Source organism: Zingiber officinale, chromosome 3B (assembly GCF_018446385.1).
Source record: "Zingiber officinale cultivar Zhangliang chromosome 3B, Zo_v1.1, whole genome shotgun sequence".
Lineage (NCBI taxonomy): Eukaryota > Viridiplantae > Streptophyta > Magnoliopsida > Zingiberales > Zingiberaceae > Zingiber > Zingiber officinale.
In genome coordinates, this window is record NC_055991.1 from 5,903,453 (window position 1) to 5,925,648 (window position 22,196).

At 39.1% G+C, this 22,196-nt stretch overlaps 2 protein-coding genes across 3 annotated transcripts; both read left to right on the forward strand.

Moving 5' to 3' along the window:
• The first annotated feature begins 16,505 nt into the window (after positions 1-16,505).
• Positions 16,506-19,604, forward strand: LOC122055664 (UDP-glucuronate:xylan alpha-glucuronosyltransferase 1-like). Of its 2 annotated transcripts, XM_042617204.1 has the most exons (4): positions 16,506-16,974; positions 17,073-17,169; positions 17,229-17,352; positions 17,732-19,604. In XM_042617204.1, the coding sequence occupies exons 3-4, from the start codon at positions 17,282-17,284 to the stop codon at positions 19,554-19,556; spliced, it is 1,896 nt and encodes a 631-aa protein (XP_042473138.1). In that variant the 5' UTR covers positions 16,506-16,974; positions 17,073-17,169; positions 17,229-17,281; the 3' UTR covers positions 19,557-19,604. The 2 variants fall into 2 exon arrangements, with proteins under 2 accessions (XP_042473138.1, XP_042473137.1); XM_042617203.1 differs by having other exon boundaries at positions 17,073-17,352.
• A 689-nt stretch (positions 19,605-20,293) lies between these two features.
• Positions 20,294-21,085, forward strand: LOC122054638. The gene is made up of 2 exons (XM_042616086.1): positions 20,294-20,694; positions 20,851-21,085. Exons 1-2 carry the CDS (start codon positions 20,294-20,296, stop codon positions 21,083-21,085), a joined length of 636 nt encoding a protein of 211 aa, XP_042472020.1.
• Positions 21,086-22,196: the final 1,111 nt, after the last annotated feature.

Genomic DNA, 22,196 nt, shown 5'->3' on the forward strand with positions numbered 1-22,196 from the left:
CTTAATTACCCTGCCGGGTAATATACTCTTGTTTTACCCATTTCGGGTAGATTAAGTTCAGTTACCCTGTCGGGTAATTCAGTGGGGGGTGCCAGCTATTCTGGATCCTCCATCTATGATTTAATTTCAAATTTTTAATTTAATTTTGATTTTTGAATTTATAATTTAATTTCAAATTTTTAATTTGATTTTGATTTTTGAATTTTGAATTTAGTTTCGAATTTTAAATTTAATTTTGAAGATTGTTTTTCTTTTTGCTCCCCATGGATCATAGCCTCGATATGGTCTATCGAGGTAGTGTATTTGATCCTTCGGGACCCAATATTGACCAAGTCCAACTTGATTGACCAAGTTGGACTTAGGTACCCATGCTTGGACTACTTTTATATTATTTCTATTAACTAATGATAAATACGATTTGTATTTCGTTTTGGTCTTAAATCCAAGTCCAGTTTTATTGTAAACGGCTCGCTGTTTTCCAAGAATCAGATCCAGATTCTTGGAGCCCAAGGTGAACCGTTCCAACGTGTCCTTGAGTTCTTTAATTTGAGCTTTCAAATTGGAATTTTCTTCCTCAAGTTGTTGGACTTGAGTTGAACTTTCAATTTGAACTGACTCAGTTAAAGAGCTCGAGTCAGTCGCTTCCTTAAGGGTTGTTACCTCCTTTTGAAGCGACTTAACCCGGACGTTGGATTTAGCCAACTTTTTTAGCAAGTAAGGGACTATATTTTTTAAATCGTCTAATTGAGTTTCGGCGAGTAAGGCACTTACAGTGGGGTTAGGTCCTTCGGAAACGAATGCGGATTCGTGGCTTCGCTCGGACTCTGTTTCTGACTCGCTCTCTGTTTCTGATTCGAATTCAGACTCGGTGTCGATAATGTTCGCTAGTACTGGTAGAGCGAGAAGGCTCGTTTGCTCTTCTTCGTCCGATTCGGATTCATCTGATGACTCGGACCATGTTGTCTTCAGTGCTTTCTTCGTCTTGCTTGTTCCTGCAAATAACGCAACACCTTCCTCGGCCGGTATAGTATTAGTCTGCTCAAATAATTTATTTATTAAAACATGCTTACCGATTTTTGTATCAGGAATACCTTCGTGTAACTCAATCAGATTTTCCCACAGCTCCTTGGCACTTGAGAATGGGCTGACGCGATTCAACTCCTTATTCGTTAAGCCACACTGAAGTGTATACGTTGCTTTTGCGTTTGCTTCTACCCTTTTGATAAGGTTCGCGTCCCAGTTCTCGTACGGTAGTGGCTTGCCGGTGCCGTCAGTTGGCAGTTGAAACCCAGTTTTGACGATCATCCAGACTTCAAAGTGAGTCTGGAGATACGCCTCCATCCGACCCTTCCAATCTCCGAAATCATCTCCGGAGAAGAGCGGTGGACGAGCAGTGTTGTAGCCTTCTTGATGGGCCATTTTAGAAAGACAATCTCGCAAAATAAACACAATAAAACTTGTTCCAAGACTTAGTCTTGGATTAGTAGTGCGGGAGAGAAATAAAGATAGTGATTCAGGAATTTCGAGAAAAAATAATAAAATATTATTAAAATAATATTAAAAATATTACTACAAATTTTTGAAAATGCACTATTTTGCTAATTCCAACCAATGGTGAAAAGATGAAAATTAATTTTTCAAAAACAGTTTTGGAGGGAAAAAAACGAAAGGCGTGATACCAATTTTTCAAAAACAGTTTTACAAACGACAAAGCCACGAAAAATGCTTGAATGGTGGTTGCACCAGTTCAAAGCAACCCCGCTCTGATACCAATTGTTGGATCGAGAAGCGCTAGAGGGGGGGTGAATAGCGCTCGTGGCTATTTGTTCGATTATCGGAAAACTATCGGAGTAATTAAAATACAGCGGAATAAAATAAACACAAAGACACAAAGGGATTTACTTCGTTCGGAGCCTAAGGCGACTCCTACTCGAAGGCCCGCGATCCTTGATCGCTTCCGGTGGGCAACAACTATAAGCTCGATAAGAATTACAGATTACAAAATGTAATAGCAATTAAAATAACTTTGTACCGACAACTTAAAGAAGAGAAAAACGAAGCTCTGGGTCGTCGGAATGTTGCAACAGCACTTCGGAATAACTTTGTTAGCAGCACGTTGAAGAAGGAAAGCTCAGAACTTGATTCTTTGAGATGCTAGTCGAACCCCCCTTATAAAGGGTGTTCAAGGCGCCTTGAAGGCTGTTCAAGGCGCCTTCATGCTGCCTAATCTTCCGCGTGGATCAGATCTGAACTGGTCGAACTTCATCCCTTGGAGGCGCCTTATACCCTGCTCAAGGCGCCTTCCAAGGCGCCTTATACTCCCTTCAAGGCGCCTTCGATGAACTTTCGCAGCCAGCTCAGCTTTTGCACCCGAGGCGCCTCCAGGCTCCATGGAGGTGTCTCGGACACTGTTCATCCGAGGCTTTAGGTTGCTCCTTTGCACCTGCAAGATACGTTAGTCCCAAACAATATCCTGCAACACAAAGTTAGCACAATAAACATGATAAATGAAGTATAGACAGTCTCCGGACTGTCCGAGTCTGACTTCGGGTTTCCGACCGGAAACCCTAGGTCGACCCGACGCCTACTGTTCCCTCTACGGGGAACGCGTCCTCACCTACTCCACTCAGGAGATTTACCTGTTGCCAGTCGATCCTCCAGATCGACTGGACTTTTGCTCAGCACTCGATGCTTCCGGACTTTTTGCTGGACATCCGCTTCCCCGGCTAGTCCAGTCTTTCACCTGGTTCGCGACACCAGGACTTTCCACCTAGGGTTACCGCCCCCTAGGACTTTTGCCTGAAGACATCGACCTACCAAGACTTTCCGCATAGGGTTACCACCCCCTATGACCTAGGGTTACCACTCTCTAGGGTTTTACCTTTTGCCTAACCGCAGCTAGGACTTTCCTGAAATTCTCAAGTAGACTTGTTAGACTACAAAACATCTTAACTTTGAATTCTTTGCCGTTATCAAAACACGAGTTCGATCGTCGGATGCTTCCCGCACCAACACCAAATACACAGAGGCGAAACCCTAGCTCTGATACCAAATGTTGGTTGCTACTCGGAAAACCTAATGGTTCCACTGTACAAAAATTTTGTACAAAGGTCTGAACCTTTCCTAGCTACCATGTGTTCTTTTAAATTAAACTTGGATCGTCTGCGAAACTTAACACGTTTGATCCAAAGTTTAATTTACTTGTTCTTTTAGGTTTAGACTTGGATCTCCTGCGGAACTTAACACGTTCGATCCAAATCACCTAGGTTATTAATTCCATTAAATATTAATTTCCAGAATTGGCTTACAGGACTGCATGGCGAGGCACATGGCCTTCTTGGATATGGGAACAATCACCACCGCCTAGGTAAAGCCTTTTAAGGAAAGCTAATATTTAATTTCCTTAAATAACTTTAGGTCAACCAAAAAGAACAATCAAATCAAAAGGAAAAGAAAAATAAAAGAACACAACATCAAAAACAAATTCGAAATACTAGAATCGCATGCCTCTTGTATTTGGTTTTTTACATGAAGATAAAACTAGTATGATGCAGAAATTAAATACTAGTATACCTTTTCTTTTGCAAGCAAAAACCTCTAGGTCTTCTACCATATTCCTCTTCTAACCTCGGACGTTGTGTGGGCAACGATCTTCCGAGATGAGAAACCACCAAAGCACCTTCTTCTCCTTTCTTCAAGTTTCGGCCAAGCACTATGCTTCCAAAAGATGAAGATCTTTTTCCACCACCCAAGCTCCAAGGGATGTAAGCTTTCTCTCATTCTTCTCCAAGCTAAAATCTGGCCACCACTTGATCTCCAAGGAGGAAGAGAAGTTCGGCCACAAGATGGAGAGAAGAGAAAGGAAGAAAACTGGTCACACCAAGGAAGAAAAGAGGGAGAAAATAATAGAGGTTGTTTACCTTGAAGGCTCCCAAACCCCCCTCTTTTATAATCCTTAGCTTTGGCAAATAAGAAAATTTAATTACAATAAAATTTCCTTAACTTTCCTTGACATTAATTAATTAAGAAAAATTAAACAAAATTTCCTAATCCCTCATGTCATGGCCGGCCACCTCATGGAGAGCAAACAAGGCAATTTTCAATCAACAATTAAAAATTCCTTATTTGTCTTCAGAAATTTTAAAAAATAAAATTTCCCTTTAAAATCCCTTCATGGTTGATAAAATTTTTTTTTTATAATTTAAATTTTCAACATGTGAATAATTTACAAAGAGAAAAAATAAAATATCTTTCCAATCTACAAATAAGGAAAGAGATTTAATCTCTTTCTTTAATCTTTTGTAGAGACTTATAAAAGAGATATTTTAATTTTTAATCTCTCCAATAAATTATATCTTTCACATAAGAAAATTTTAAAATTAAAATTCTTTTTTAATTTAATTAGGGTCGGCCACCTAAGCTTGGGTTCAAGCTAGGGCCGGCCACCCATGAACCAATGGTTTGGCCGGCCCTAGCTTGATCCACAAAGTAGCTTGGCCGACCCCCACAACATGGGTATGAAAGTGGGTATAGGTGGGTATAGTACTCTATAAATAAGAGGCTACGATAGGGATCGAGAGGAGGAATTGGTTTTGGTCTCCTGATAAAATTAAGCATCCCGTGTTCGCCCCGAACACACAACTTAATTTTATCAATAATAATTCATTCCACTAGAGAACTATTATTGAACTACCGCACCAATCCCAAATTATATTTTTGGGCTCCTTCTTATTATGAGTGGGTTAGTCTCCCTGTGTTTAAGATGTCGAATGTCCACTAATTAAGTGAGTTACTAACAACTCATTTAATTAATATCTTAGTCCAAGAATAGTACCACTCAACCTTATCGTCATGTCGGACTAAGTCCACCTGCAGGGTTTAACATGACAATCCTTATGAGCTCATCTTGGGGACATTATCAACCTAGATCACTAGGACACAGTTTCCTTCTATAATCAACAACACACACTATAAGTGATATCATTTCCCAACTTATCGGGCTTATTGATTTATCAAACTAAATCTCACCCATTGATAAATTAAAAAAATAAATATCAAATATATGTGTTTGTTATTATATTAGGATTAAAAGCACATACTTCCATAATAACTGAGGTCTTTGTTTCTTTATAAAGTCAGTATAAAAGAAAACGACCTCTGATGGTCCTACTCAATACACTCTAAGTGTACTAGTGTAATTATATAGTTAAGATAAACTAATACCTAATTACACTACGACCTACCAATGGTTTGTGTTGGTGCGGTTAGCACTAACGGTCTAACTCAGGTTTTGATGAATGACAAATCAGGTTAAGTTAGGTTTGTTGTTGTCTGACACTTTTATCAAGTGTGCAGGAAAAGTCCAGCTAGGTCGACGGGCTGACCGGATAGCTGGCGAGAAGTCCAAGCGGGTCGACGGACTGACCGGACGCTTGGCGAGAAGTCCAGCTAGGTCGACGGGCTGACCGGATAGCTGGCAGAAGTCCAGACGGGTCGACAGGTCGACGGGCTGACCGGAAGTCTGGCAGGTAAGTGAGGTAAGTCACTGGAGGGGAGTGACTGCGAGGACGCGTTCCCGGGTAGGGAACATTAGGCGTCGATCCGGCTTAGATCCATTTCGGATATCTAAGTCGAGATCGTGACTAGATTCCGGTCTCGGGAAGACGGAATCTAAGTCATACTTGCTTAATTATCTGTAACACTTAACTTTGCTGACACTCTTTTTTCAGGACTAACCTTTTCTTGCGGAGAAGAGGGGTCCGGGCGGGAGGTCCGGGCGCCGGAAGGGATCCGGTGCCGGAAGGCAAATTTCATCCAGCCGAGTCGTCGCCACGTGGAGCATCATGGTTTGTGCAGCTACGTCACATTCCAGGCGCCCGGAACAGCATATAAAAGAAGCCCGAGGCAGGAGCTTCATCAACAATTCATCTGAGAACTTTTCGACTGCTGGTCCTGCTGCTCTACGTTCTGCGACGCTAACAAAGCTCCGACAAAGTGCTTCTTCGTGTTTCTTAATTTCCTTGTCGGTATTACTTTGTTTCATTAGCATTTCTGTATTCATTTTGTAATTATATTCGAATTGCTAGTGATTGCCCAACGAAAGTGGTCAAGGACCACGGGCCTTCGAGTAGGAGTCGTCACAGCGAACGAAGTAAAAACCCTGTGTCTACTTTACTTTTCCGTTGCGCTTATACTCGATATTTTCGAATCGATATTCACCCCTCTATCGAATCTAACGGTCTTACAAGTGGTATCGGAGCGTCGCCTCGATTTGGTGCAACCACCAATCGACGGGGGTGAAATATTTTTCAATTCCAAACTGATATTATTATCTTTTGGAAGATTTTTTCCGTTACACTTAGAGTTTCTATTTTTCCCGCACTGCTAATCCAAGACGAAGTCTTGGGATTTTCGATTAATTTAGCGTGTGCAGGATAAGATGTCTCAACAAGAAGGCTTCAGCACAGTTCGTCCTCCCTATTCAACGGGGATGACTTTTGTCTTGGAAGAGAAGAATGGAGGTCTACATGAAGACAGACTACGACCAATGGATGAGCGTCACAAAGGCTTATAAAATTCCAGTAGACAACTCCGGGAAAATAATAGACCCTGAAGAATGGACAAATGATTTAAAGAAAAAGGCGTCAATTGAAAACAAAGCCATCAACACTCTACTGCGGACTAACACGAGAAGAACTGAATCGGGTCGTGAAAACGCTAAGGAGCTCCGGGATAAACTGATGCTGCACGAAGGAACAAGCGACGAAAGGTAACAAAAAGAGATTCTTTTAAATAAAATTTTAATATAAAAATGCGGGAAGGAGAAACGGCAAGTCACGCGAGGGTCAAAGATATCCTCAACGGTCTCCAGCGATAGGACACCAAATGGAGAACCGAGACTTAATAAGGTACGCGTTAAATGCTTTTCCATGAAATAATTTGTGGGCATCAATTGTAGATGCCTACAAAATTTCAAAAATTTATCTAAATTAAAATTGGATGAACTCTTACGTGAATTAGAACTTCATGAGCAAACTAACGGCGTGAGAAAGGTGTAGCTTTATTCGCAAGTTCCTCTAAAGAAAAGAAGAACAAACCCGAATCAAGAAGATTCCGATCAAGACTCGAAGACGAAGAACACCGTGAACCTGGTAAGGAAAATGTTCACCGGGAAAAAGAGAAGCAAACAGGATCTTCAGAAGATCAGTTCGCCAGCCGACTTAAGAAATGTCACATGTTTCGGATGTAACAAAAAGGGGCACTACAAGAACGAATGCCCAAGATTGAAACTTGACAAACCAAAGTCAACAAAGAAGAAAGCCCTCAAAGCAACATGGGACGATTCCTCCTCAGACGAATCAGAGGGAGAAAGGCAAAAGCACCAAAGTCACCTCGCGCTGATGGCTCGCGAAGCTGAAACGGAAGACGAATCAGAGGAATCGGAAGACGGGTCCGAACCCGAATCGAGCCACGAGTCCGCACTCGTTTCCGAAGGTTCCGAAGAGGTATACCTAAACTTAAATCATAAATTCTTTAGAATTATCTCGTGTTTAAATAAAAAATTAGTTAAATTGGAAAATGAAAATAAATCGCTTCTTGAGGAAAATCAAAACCTGAAGGAACAATTAAAAAATTCGAATCCAACTCAAGACCGAACACTTGAGGAGGAGAATTTATCATTAAAAAGTGAAATTAATAAGTTAAAAGAATTGTTGGAAAAATTCACAACAAGATCTAAAAATTTAGATTTAATTCTAAATAACCAAAAGGCATGCTATAATAAAACCGGACTTGGATATAAGTCAAAATCAAACAAAACCTTTAAATCATTATTAACCCAACACAAAGCAACTAAACAAGCTTGGGTCCCGAAAGCGTGCTTAACCACGCAAGTAGGACTTAATCAATTCTATATACCTAAAGATAAAATACATTATATAAACTTGAATAAATCAGATCAAAAACTAAAAAATAAATTCAACTTAAAATCAAAATTCAAAACTCTACAAAATTTAGACTATCACCAAGTTGATTATAACTATAAAAAGAATCGACACAAACCCAAAATCTAAATTAATGGCCAATAATTCAGGGGGAGGCTCCAGAATAGCTGGCACCTCCAAAACTAACATACCCGACAGGGTAACCCAAAACAAACTAACCCGACAGGGTAATCAGGATTAGTTAAAAAGAGACCAAGGTTAACTTGACTCATGGTACTGGTGAAGTTTTTGGATGATAGTACGTTAGGGAAGCTTGGGCATCGCATGCCTAGAAAGATATGGCTTCGATCTGGTGCATTTGGCCAAGTGGAACTGACCGAAGCTACCCTTAAACGAATCCTAACCAGTTAGACCAAGATTTAGTACTAAGTTCCGTGGATAGGACTATTCGGAAAACTTCGAAAGGTTGGTTACTTCTAATGATGTCCCTGTGACTCACCAAGCTTAGAAGTTTATCCGAAGAATGCCTATTTGTGGAAACCAAAACTAAATCTGAATCTAACACAAGTTAAAACCAAAAGTCTGTAATCAAACCAATTTCATCTCACAAAATCATAGGATTCCCTGATTGATAATATAGATCGGGTGAGATGAATAAGGCTTAATTTAATTTTAAACTTAAAAATTAATTTCAAAATTTTAAACTTAAAAATTAATTTCAAAATTTTAAACTTAAAAATTAATTTCAAAATTTTAAACTTAAAAATTATTTTCAAAATTTTAAACTTAAAAATTACTTTCAAAATTTTAATTTTAAACTTAAAAATTAATTTCAAAAATTTTAATTTTAAACTTAAAAAATTATTTTCAAAATTTTAAACTTAAAAATTATTTTCAAAATTTTAAACTTAAAAATTACTTTCAAAATTTTAATTTTAAACTTAAAAATTAATTTCAAAAATTTTAATTTTAAACTTAAAAAATTATTTTCAAAATTTTAAACCTAAAAATTATTTTCAAAATTTTAAACTTAAAAATTAATTTCAAAAATTTTAAACTTAAAAATTATTTTCAAAATTTTAAACTTAAAAATTATTTTCAAAATTTTTTTCAAAATTAAAAATTAATTTAAAAAATTCTAATTTTAAACTTAAAAATTAATTTCAAAATTTTAATTTTAACTTAAAAATTATTTTCAAAAATTTTAATTTTAAACTTAAAAATTAATTTCAAAATTCTAATTTTAAACTTAAAAATTAATTTCAAAATTTTAATTTTAAACTTAAAAATTATTTTCAAAATCTTAAACTCAAAAAAAAAAAAAAAAAAAAAGGTCACAGTATCTCGTGTAGACTGCCCAGAGAGCCCTTACAAGAGAGACCTCAGAATGCTAAGCATACCTCGGAGCGCAGGCGCCCCCAACCTCTGCCCCACTCATTCTCACTTTTGCCAAGGTTCACTTTGAACCTCAGTGCGAAAGTACTCTAAATTAAATTTTCGTGCGGTGAAGACGCTGTTGCGATTCAACCGAGGTCGTCAAATCTATATTTTTTCGATGGCTCCTCGGTAAAATATTCTTCCCCTCTCTAAAATATTTTTTTGTTGTCTTCTAAATTTTTTTTATATACTCTTTATATACAGTAAGAAACGAACAAATACTGGTGCTGGACCCTCCAATGCTAGTACAGACCCTAGGTTTCCCACAGACGAACTTAGGATTAAATTTGAGTCCACCATCTATAAGGTCATTAGGACTACCTGCATAGATAGAGCGTTCTTCCTAAGGTCATGTCCCTCTGCCTTAGAGGTTATAGGCCACTACAATTTAAGGAACCTTGTAGAATGTACCAGTCCAATAAACATAAGTCTATGTGCCGAATTTTGCAATAACTTAGTAAAAATAGATGACTTCACCTATACCACTAGGGCAGCAGGCACTGATATCATATTTACCCCTACGACTATCCGAGAGTTTTTAGAGTTGTGTCCTTCTACTTGCCCCTTTTTGTGCTATCCTCCGAGGGATCTACCGTTCGACGATCCCTACTCACATATTACTCTCGATACGATGTATTCGTATTTTTTTGGGGGAGAGAGAGATCCCACTGTGACACAGTTTAGGTCAGTAGAACTTAGAGTCCAGGACTACGCTCTTTATAGAGTTGTAGTTCTTTGTATTTTACCACTGACCACTCGGGACATCGCTGTGATGCGCCCATTCCATTCATTCCTACTTTATGCCCTGATTCATAGGTTGGAGATTGACATTAGCCTACATATCTTCTCCACCATCACTTACGCAGCCGGATACGTGACTGACAGTCGAGTCCATATGCCATTTGGTCACATTTTGACAGCCTATATGTCCTCACTGCACATTGATGTCACTAGAGGAGACGTTGCCCATATGACCGAGTTCGATGTTATATCCTCTCGGAACTTCTCCTTAGCCGGCATCCAGGTAGATAGAGATGACGGGACTATGACTTGGCGGAGGGGGGCACAGCACCAGCCCGATCCTGACGCACAGATGGACGAGTTCATGCTCGCACTATTTCCGGAGGAAGCCGCACCGGCTCCACCACCACCCCCAGCTCGAGCACCACGCCACGCTCCCCGCACTCTAGCCGACCGTATGACCAGACTAGAGAGAGCAGGAGAACTCCGATTTTCATCGGGACATACGGCGAGAGGTTGCCGAGTTACGAGCTGCCGGGGACACCCGCCACACTGAGCTGATGACACTTCTTCGATCCTTGGGATCTGGACCACCCTCTTCATCATCTCAGTAGCTTTAGTGATGACCTACTTCTGTAGCTACACTTTTTGTAAAATATTTTTGAATTTATCTTGTGACATTTCAAACTTACATTGAATATGTTCTTGCTCAATAGACTAGGAAATTTCAAACAAAAAAAAAAACCTTTCAAAAAATGATTTTATCAACTTATAGGCTAAACTTGTTTGTTTTCAAAAATTTCCATTTTTAAACTTTCAAAAACAGTTTTGGCCTTAGACTAGTCTTACATCCTTAGAAAGCATGTACCCATAGGTTTAGTTCTTGAGCATCTCACCAACACCTTAGGTTTACCTTGCTTGTGGTTGATAAACATAGAAAGGGGTGAGATGCATAGGCCATCTGTCTGGACTTAAGATGCTTATTTCAGTGCATCAGTATAAGTCTGGACGTTAAATACAATTCAAATATTAATCAGATTAAAGTTCATCAGTCGAGTCAAACACTGACTGATTATAATTAACTTAATCTGACTAACCAAGTGAAAGCTACTATTTTCTAATAGTTAGTTAGTACCTAATTGGTTAGACAGCTGGTTGAAGTTAAATATCAAATTCAGGGGGAGAAATAAAACTACTTTAGTTTTCCAAATTAAATTTTAAACTTAATTTTGAAAATCAAAGTTTAAAAATAATTTGTTTAAAATTGTGAAAATTTTAAACTCACAAACTTTTTATCCTTTTTACCTATTCTTTGAAAACTGAACTTTTCAAGTATCTTAAACCATGGTTTTGAATCTAATACTTTTAAACTTTGAAAAATTTGATTTTGAAAAGCAAACTTTACAAAAACATTCCAAAATTTTTTTTCTTACGTTTATCAAAACTCCTTTGAAAACTAAAAGTAAAGATTTAAACTTAATTTTACTTTGAAAATTGTCCTGAGTCTACTTCCAAAAAAAAAAAAAAAAAAAAAAATTTGACTTTACTTAATTTTGACAATTTAATTTGAAGGATAAATTTTACAAAATTTAGTTTACAAACTAAGCTTCTCAAAGTTATTTTCCTTGTTTTGAAAATTGAATCTTGTACACTTAGTGTTGAAAAATAAAATTCAATTAGTTTTGAAAAATAGACTTTTCAAACTTAGTTTTGGAATTTTGGTTTTGAAAACTTATGTTTAAGTAGCATTTCAAAGTTGAAACTTGTTTTGAAAATTTTTTTTTAGACCTTATACACTTATGTTTGAAAATTAACCTATCTAAACTTAGCATTTTTTCTAAAAGCTAAAAGCTAATGCTTTAAACAAATTTTCAAAACTTTATACCCCCCCAAGTCAATTTGTTCAAGGTATTACTGTTTTCAGTATTTCTCGCTATGATTGTTTACCCTTGTTTTTTTGATGAATGCCAAAGGGGGAGGGTTAGGTTGGTTAAGTTAGGGCAACTAAATGCAAACTAAAAAAAAAACTAACTTAAACCTTAAAAACCTCAAAAATCATGCTTGATTTTTGCATACTTTTTATCACTAACTTAACCAGGTTGTCATTCCATCAAAAAGGGGGAGATTGTTGGTGCGGTTAGCACTAACGGTCTAACTCAGGTTTTGATGAATGACAAATCAGGTTAAGTTAGGTTTGTTGTTGTCTGACACTTTTATCAAGTGTGCAGGAAAAGTCCAGCTAGGTCGACGGGCTGACCGGATAGCTGGCGAGAAGTCCAAGCGGGTCGACGGACTGACCGGACGCTTGGCGAGAAGTCCAGCTAGGTCGACGGGCTGACCGGATAGCTGGCGAGAAGTCCAAGTGGGTCGACGGGCTGACCGGACGCTTGGCGAGAAGTCCAGACGGGTCGACGGGCTGACCGGACGTCTGGCAGGTAAGTGAGGTAAGTCACTGGAGGGGAGTGACTGCGAGGACGCGTTCCCGGGTAGGGAACATTAGGCGTCGATCCGGCTTAGATCCATTTCGGATATCTAAGTCGAGATCGTGACTAGATTCCGGTCTCGGAAAGACGGAATCTAAGTCATACTTTGCTCATCTATAAAACTGTGCTAACACTCTTTGCTGCAGGGTACATTTGCCTCGGACTAACCTTTTCTTGCAGGAGAAGGACTTTCTCGAGAAGAGGGGTCCGGGCGCCCGGAAGGCAAATTTCATCCAGCCGAGTCGTCGCCACGTGGAGCATTATGGTTTGTGCAGCTACGTCACATTCCAGGCGCCCGGAAGGCGCCCGGGACAGCATATAAAAGAAGCCCCAGGCAGGAGCTTCAGAATCAATCATCAACTGAGAACTTTTCGACTGCTGGTCCTGCTGCTCTACGTTCCTGCGACGCTAACAAAGCTCCGACAAAGTGCTTCTTCGTGTTTCTTAATTTCCTTGTCGGTATTACTTTGTTTCATTAGCATTTCCTGTATTCATTTTGTAATTATATTCGAATTGCTAGTGATTGCCCAACGAAAGTGGTCAAGGACCACGGGCCTTCGAGTAGGAGTCGTCACAGGCTCCGAACGAAGTAAAACCAACTGTGTCTACTTTACTTTTCCGCTGCGCTTATACTCGATATTTTCGAATCGATATTCACCCCCCCCCCCCTCTATAGAATCTAACGGTCTTACAGTTTGTTCCTTTCCATTTTGGTCGTGAGCTACTGTTTATAATTTATAAGGTACTGATAACATTATCTTCTGTATGTGACACCACATACTATGTTATCTACAATATAAATTAATTGAACAACTATAAACAAATGTAGATAATTTGACCAAATGTGATTCTTTTATTCAAAATAAATGTTTACAAAAGCTTAGGCTTTCAGTATACACTCTAACAGACGCACCAAACAACCAAAACCCAAACACCCAGTTATGTTCAAAGCATCAGCTACATCGAGAGAAAACTACACAAAACACCGAAATCCAATCAAGATCTCATAATCTCCAAAGCAACCGGCAACAATCTGTCTCGCACAGAAACAGTGCTACATTAACACAAAGAACATGTACACCACAAACCAATTCGCCACTTCCAACGTCCAGAAAACCAAAATCATCACTAATCGCATGAACATGACACAACCCAAATATATCATGAAGTTTTAACAACCTAGAAGAAACAATACCATGTGAAAATCCATTCTCAACCTCCAAATCTATCCAGAAATTAGAGGTCATTGTGAAGAAACAAGAGCAGCCTCGAAGCAAATTACAACTACTAATTTTTGTTGGGAAGCAAGGACAACAACAAACTTGAACCATATCCCCTTAATCTGAGCCAAAATCAGAAATCCTTCCAAAGGCAGTGCAAGAAAACTAAACCGGTCCCAAATCCCTCAAATCTGTCCCGATGAATCAACCTTTACGCGGAGACTATACGAACATAAAATCCAAACAACATCTCCCGAATCGCGGCAGAAAATTGAGAAAACCTTGTGCCAAAACAAGAACATCATTCGGATCATTTGAAACCCTACAAGAAGAAACATTCATCCTATACCTACTAATGAGATCTGCTTGCTCATGGTTGGGGAAAACCTTACATCAGAAATCACGAAGACAGAATCCAAGAATTCACAAGATTTCCACACAACACATACCTAAACAATCTGCTAGGTAGCGTGGCATCAGGTGGCGTCGGCGGCGCTGGGCAGAGGAGGGGAAAGTGGCGGGGAAGAAGGTGGTAGCAAGGGCATGCCTGGAGGAGAAGGCGGCAGTGGGAATCGGAGAGGGGCCGGCAATTGTGGCTCGCATGAGGGGGAAGAGGTTGTGACTTCTTGGTGCTCGTGTGAGGAGGAGAGCCGACGACGTCTTGGTGCTTGCGTGAGGAGGAGAGCCGGCGGGGTGCGGGAACTTGCTAGAGGGAGAGGGCTCGAGGAAGAGGTGTCTCGGGGAGGAGGAGTCGGCGATGTGTGAGCTGGCACGGGTCCATGATTTTATAACTTAGGGTGCGTTTGGTTCAAGTCATCATGTATAACCTTGGTTATATGATTACCAGGTAATCACATAACCAAGGTTATAGAGAATAAAACATAACCAAATGTTGTTTGATTCAACTTAGGTAATGCAACAAAAACTTGTTTGTTTGAAGATTTTAATGAATACCCTAGTTTAATATTTTACCGTATTACCCTCAGTTACAAAACCAACTATACATAATATTATTATTATTATTATTTATTAATGTTTTTTTATTTTTCTTTTCCTGTATATTTTTTTATTTGTTTATGTGTTTTTTTATTTTTTTATGTTTTTATATTTTTATATTTTTTATATTTATATTTTTTATTTTTTTACATTTTTTAAATTTTAATTTTTATTTATTTATTTTATTTTTAATTTTTTTTTAAAAAAATCTTTTAAAATTTTTAAATTTTTATATATTTTTTAAAAATTTTTAAAAAATTTTAAAATTTTTAAAATTTTATAAATATTTTTTTAATTTTTTTTAAAATTTTTTAACATTTTTAAAATTTTTATTTTTTATTTTTAAAATTTATATATTTTTTTTAAATTTATATTTTTTTTATTTTTTTAAATTATTTATTTTTTAAAAAAATTAAAATTTTAAAATTTTTAAAACATTTTTTTTATTTTTTAATATTTTTTTTACATTTTTCCTCTTTTTTTCATGTTTTTTCTTATCGGAGGGTATTTTTGGTTAAAAAAAAATCGTTAACCCCGGAATCAAGAAAAATCTTAGTTTTCTGAGGTTTTCCGATTCCGGGCTGCATGACCCTTTTGCTGACGTGTCGGACATGTAACATTACTTAGGAATCATCAAATACCTAAACCAAACAAGATTTTTGTTGGTAACTTTGGATGGATAACTAAGGTTATCAAGAATAACCCCGAACCAAACGCACCCTTAGAGATTTTTAATTAAACCCTAGATCAATTTTTCAATCAACTCTTACCTCTAGGTATCCCAAATAGATTTTTCTAGAGCCTATAAGTGCATCCTTACTAAATATGTCACACGAGCTCCGATTAAATTTCAGAAAATTTTTAAAATTTTTTTAAAATTCCAATAAGATTATTTCTCAAATAATCTTATTATTTAATTATTATTTGAGCATCGTATTTTACACCGTCCGTATGATAATCATAAAAATAAGAGCCTTTTTAATTCTTGAAAAAACAAGACATTAAATTAAACCATACGCAATATATTGAGAAATATACACGATAGACTAACCTATTATCAGGAATTTTTATTGTTAATGCAATGAGATTATGAATCAATAGCTTTTATCAAATACTCTAGCAGATTGGCATTGGTACGTATAAAAATATTTACTTGAATAGGAGGTTAATTCTGATGTAAAAATATTTTATTGCATGTTTAATTTTTTTCATGCAAAAGGTCCCATTGTCAGGTCAAATGTCTCTATAATTTATCTCCGAATGTATGGGACGGCTGATGAGTATAACAGATCACAGGGTAAGATACAAAATTGTGGGAGACATTTTACTAACTCGCAGGCTGCACTCCAATGTCTCTTAGGAAAGTGTTAGGTAAAACAATAACAGTAAAATTCTAACAACATTTCAACAAATTCTTATATAATACAATGGTAATTGGTAAACCGATACTTATAACAAGATCTGAAGGAGTATTATTCTTCCCAATGTCTCCTAGTTAGTAATTATTTATACTTTATTTTCTTCGTGTTAACTTATAGACATATTAACACTGATGATATTCCAACGAATCATCCTTTATAATATATATATATATACTATTAATGAACATAAAAAAATCCAACAGATAAAAGGAGCAATTAATTAATCTTTTAGTGTCTGCCAACCCAAAATAGCTAAATTGATCAGACTGCTGCAGTTTGATGCTGCACCGTAACCAATGAAACCATTGATGAGGTTCACAGTCTCATCTCCCTGCCCTCTGTCTCCAAATCTATTGACTGAACCAAAGTATCTACATCTATGCAGAATGTCCGCTTACGATCTTTGAGCCTGACCTTAAAAATTGAATCTTTAAACAAAGCCCAGAGCAAAGATGAAATTTTTTTGTGCGTGGTGGAGTTGATCTGAAGCTTGAAGAAAGAAGGAAGGATGTTCATTGAGTGCAGATTTGAACTCTCAACGCCTCCTTCACCCACTCCCATGGCGGCGGAGAAGGAACTACTAAGCTCCTTTTCGGTTTTCATTAGCAGGTTCCTTTATTTCTCATGAGAGAGAGAGAGAGGAAGAGAGAAAGGGGGCAGAAAAAAAATTGATATCTTTGGAAGCTGGAAGCTACTTTGGGTTCCCAAGATTTCAGGGGAGGAACAATCACAGGTCGCCATTCCATGCTTTGATTCATTAATCTCGCTTAAGCTTTTAAAAATCCTTCCTTTTTGCTCATCATCCATCGTTTGCTCTTGCCGCTTTATTAGTTCACCATCTCCATTCTTTATTCGCTTCTTTTCTCCTCGGATCTTGGCCGTTTCCTCGAGGACCCTTCTTCGCGCGGCCGCCTTTCTCCTTACGCGGGTAGGTTTCTTCACCTTCCCCTCCAAGATAAGATTTTTTTCAATCGCTTTCTTGCACAGCTAGAGAGCTGAATACAACAGCATTGTCGTCTGGTTATTCCTCCCTGAGCAAAATGAGAGGGGTCAAAGGAGGAGACGCCGGAGGCAGCCCGGTCGAGGCCCGGCATCGGTCCGCCGGAAACCCGTGAGTAGTTGTCCACTCTATCTTCTTCAACTCCCCCATTTGCATTTCCGATATCCATTCAGTCTACATTCTGTTTCATGACTGTGGAAATGCAACAAAAATGCTTCTCAGAATTCAGAATGCAGGGGTGACGGTGATGATCGATGCATAGTTTTGTGCTCGTTTTCCCTCTATTAGTTGTAAGATCTGTTCATCAGATCCACTGTAGCTTATTGTTTTACGAGCAGAAAAGCCAAGGAATCATGACAGAGGCACATGATTTCAGGACCATCTTGCACAGATTTTCTGCATCTTTGCGAGTTTGTTTTGATCTTGCTAAGTAAATGACCATCTAATTCAGTGGTTTCACTGCGATCTTATCGACTATTTTCCCGTGCAGATCTAATGGCTCTGCCAACAAAAGAAGGCCCCAGAGGAGCAGTGACTTCAAACAAGCTGGCAACCCACTGGTGTTAAGGCCCTGTTCCATACAACTCGTCCTATCGATCATCATCGGTGGCACCGTCTTAACGATCCTCCACTGCCCTGTAGCTCACCGGAATGAGCATCGATTGCGCACCGCTTCGAGGTTCATCGACGTCGGATGGATTTGGGACAAAGCCAAACCTGATCCCCGTTACGAATCGAGCTCGGTCGTCGACTGGGCGCAGCTTCTGAAATGCATCCAAAACTTGAATACTGAAGAGGAGAATCTGAAGATTGGCCTCCTGAACTTCGACGTCTCTGAGATCAACCAGTGGCATCGACACTTCCCGCGCGCTGGATTGGAGGTCATACAGCTCGATTATGCAGCGAGCGACGTTACGTGGGATGCCCTTTTCCCTGAATGGATCGACGAGGAGGAAGAGTCGGAAGTGCCTTCCTGTCCCAAACTTCCTTCTCCCAGGTTCCCGGAAGGTTCCTGCTTTGACCTCGTTGCGGTCAAGCTTCCAGGGAGGAGCTGGCCGAGAGACGTCGCTCGGTTGCACTTGCAGCTGGCCGCCGCTGAAGTCGCCGCAGGTAATTCCCGGCGAAGTCCGACTGCGCTCCACGTCCTGTTTGTGTCGAGCTGGTTTCCGATCCCAAATCTCTTCGCGTGCAAGAATCTCGTGCAGCGGGAAGGCGATGCGTGGCTGTACAAGCCGGATTTGCGATCGCTGCAGGAGAAGCTGCAGCTTCCTGTCGGCTCGTGCGAGCTCGCCCTCCCCGTCGAAGCAAGAGGGAGGCCGCGGTCAGAAACTCCTCGCCGGGAGGCATACGCCACCATTCTCCATTCCGCCGACGTTTACGTCTGCGGCGCCATTGCAGCTGCCAGGAGCATTCGCTTGTCCGGATCAAAGAGAGACCTTGTGATCCTCGTCGATGACACGGTCGGCGACCACCACAGAAGTGGGCTTGCAGCTGCGGGATGGAAGATCAAGACCGTAACCAGGATCAGGAACCCGAAGGCCGAGCGGGATGCTTACAACGAGTGGAACTACAGCAAGTTCCGGCTCTGGCAGCTCACGGACTACGACAAGCTCATCTTCATCGACGCCGACCTGCTCGTCCTGCGAAACATTGACTTCCTGTTCACTATGCCGGAGATCGCCGCGACGGGCAACGACGCCGCCTACTTCAACTCGGGGGTGATGGTCGTGGAGCCGTCGAACTGCACGTACCGGTTGCTGATGGACCACATCGATGAGATCGAGTCGTACAACGGAGGAGACCAGGGGTACTTGAACGAGATCTTCACCTGGTGGCACCGCATTCCGAGGCAGATGAACTTCCTGAAGCACTTCTGGGTCGGCGACGAGGAGGGGATCAAGGCGGCCAAGACTCGCTTGTTCGCCGCCGACCCGCCCGTCCTCTACGTGCTGCACTTCCTGGGGGTAAAGCCATGGCTGTGCTTCCGCGACTACGACTGCAACTGGAACGTGGACGCGATGCGGGAGTTCGCGAGCGACGCTGCGCACGCGACTTGGTGGAGGATGCAGGAGTCGATGCCGAAGCGCCTGCGGAGCCACTGCCTGCTGACCACGAAGCAGAAGGCGGGGTTGGAGTGGGATCGAAGGCAGGCCAAGAGGGCGAATTTCTCCGACGGGCACTGGAGGCGGAAGATACGTGACCCGCGCCTGCGAACTTGCGCCGAGGAGTTCTGCAACTGGGAAAGCATGCTGCGGCACTGGGGCGACCCGAACTGGTCCGGTGAGAATTCGACGGCGATTGCGATCGGAAAATAGGAGTTTTTAAATTAATATTGGGAATTAGAATAAATGATATTTTGTTAAGAGCAACCACAGTGGGAGCTCTTTCCGAGCTCCCACTGTGACGTGGAACAAGTGAAAAACCTCCCTCCCATAGTGGGAGGGAGGTTTTTTGATTAAAACGAAGAAGCGGCTCTGCCGCTGCAGAGCCGCTTCTTCGTTCTTTTAATTTTTTTTTATTTTTTTAATAATTAAAAAAAATCAAAAAAATCTGGATGAAAATCTATAAATATGAGCACGGCTTCTCATTTCAGTGAGCACAGCGCCGTTGAGCAACGGCTAATTTGTAGCCGTTGTTCAACGGTTATAATTTAATTTTTTAATATATAAAAAATCTATAAATATGAGATCTATTTCATTCATTCCATTCATTCTATTGCTATCTTTGCTCTCAATTCAATTCTTCCTTTCATTCCCTATTTGTATTCGAGATGGATGAAAATCTCAATACTTCCTTTACAAATCTTTTGAATTCTTCAAATACGGAAGGAAATACATCTTCTCAAAATACTCGCATTCCTCCAAATATCCAATATCCTCAATTTTTCTCTCAACCACAATATCCTCCAAATTTTCAAAATATTTCATATGTTCCACAATATTCTCCAAATTTTCCAAATTCCCAAAGTTCTCAAAATTTTTTTCAACCGTGGAATCAAAGTAACACCGCCTCAGCTCCATTTGGTATGTATCCATCCCAAGACTGGTCAGCAATGGGTAGCCAACTTGGGATGTCTTATCCTTACGGGGTTTCTCCTAATCAACCACCTGTCATACTTTCGAATGAATCTAGAAGGGCGACTATTGATCCATCTATCAGCGACAAAGAATCTCTAACGCCATCATCTGTTCCAGCAACTCAGGTGCCACCACACTCATCACAAGAAGAGCGTGAAGTTGAGCTGGAGGAAAATGAATCGAAAAGAAGATTCTGGTCTCCCGATGAAGATGTGGTCCTTGCGAAGTCATGGGCAACTATAAGCACTGATGCAATCATTGGTAATGACCAGAAGGATCAAGCTTTTTGGAAACGTATTGGTGATTACTACAACAAACATCGCCCCACTGGATCTATGATGAGAAGTTATCAACGTCTGAAATCACATTATTACAGGTTTGCACCGATGGTAAATGAATTTTCTGCAACTTATAATAATTTTTATACTCATCGGCAAAGCGGTTGGAGTGACAAAAATGTGTTGGAGAATGCACTGAATATGTGGAAAGCCAACAACAATAACAAGGATTTTAAGTATATGCATGTGTGGAGGGTTCTCAAAGACTACGAGAAATATACTCCACAATTAGTTGCTCATTACTCTAACAAGAAGGCAAGGACATCCGAGTCAGGAGGAAACACTTCAACATCAAATCCAGATACAAGTGTTGATTTAGATGACTCTGAAGTCCGCATTCGTCCGATAGGGCAAAAGGCAGCGAAGAGGAAGGGCAAATCTAAAGCCAGAGAGGGCGACACAATGGAACATAACATCGACAAAGAATGACAAGATATTAAAGAATATCAAATGCAAAAAATGGCTCTGCGGGAAGCCGAGATCTTTCATAAGGATTATGAAATTCTTATGAAGGATACCAGTGAGATGACACCAGGACAACTTTATTTACATGAGAAAATGGTGGAAAAAATTAAACAGAGACATGGCCTGGTGTAGATGAGTTTACGTTTATTTTTATATATTATTATAATGTATGTCTTTTCATTTGATGCAATGTAATATTTATGTTTTTTTTAATTATTAATGTTATTTCATGTTAGCAAGTGGTAAATTTAAATTTTATAAAAATTTAATGGTGTTAATGTAAAATATGAAGGATAAATGAGAATTATATATAATGAAAAATGTGGGACCCATGAAGGAGTTGTTGAGAGGTTTTTTTATAGTGGAAAGAGATGTGAGGTTTTTAACTTTTGATGTGGCGTAGACGTGGCAACGAAAGAGCTCACAGTGAGGTTTAACCACTGTGGATGCTCTAAGACTTCAATTTTTTTTTTTTTATATCTCTCTCCCAATAATCGTATGTGAAGTGGGCAAAAATAAAAATAAAAAAGTTATCCCCGTTTAATAAAACACAATCGTACGTGAACGGTGAAGTGGGCAAAAATACAATAAAAAAATATATCCCCGTTTAATACGTTTGGTAAATTGTTTTGTAGTCCTGGCATTTTGTTCCTGTATTTAAAAATAATATTTAATTTTGAATTTTTAATTACTTTAAATAATTTTTATAGATTTTAAAAGTCTAATTTATACAATCTAGATTTTTATAAATTTTATAGAAATCTAGTGGTATCTAAATTAGATTTTTATAGAGTTTAAAAAAGTGATGGTATTCACACTTGACTTTTTAAAACTATGAAAATCATTTGTATCCAATGTTTCAATAAAATTTTATGAATTCTTTTAAAATTTCTTGGATATAAATATTAATCAATAAGAGTTTTCCAAAACACTTGGTGCAATTTTAAAAATAAAATAAAAAGTCTTCTTCTCACACCGTTGAGATTTCTATAGACTAAATCATTTTAATTTTTTTACGAATAAGTCATTTTTTTTATTCGTTAATACATTAAAAATATATTAAAAAATATTTTCT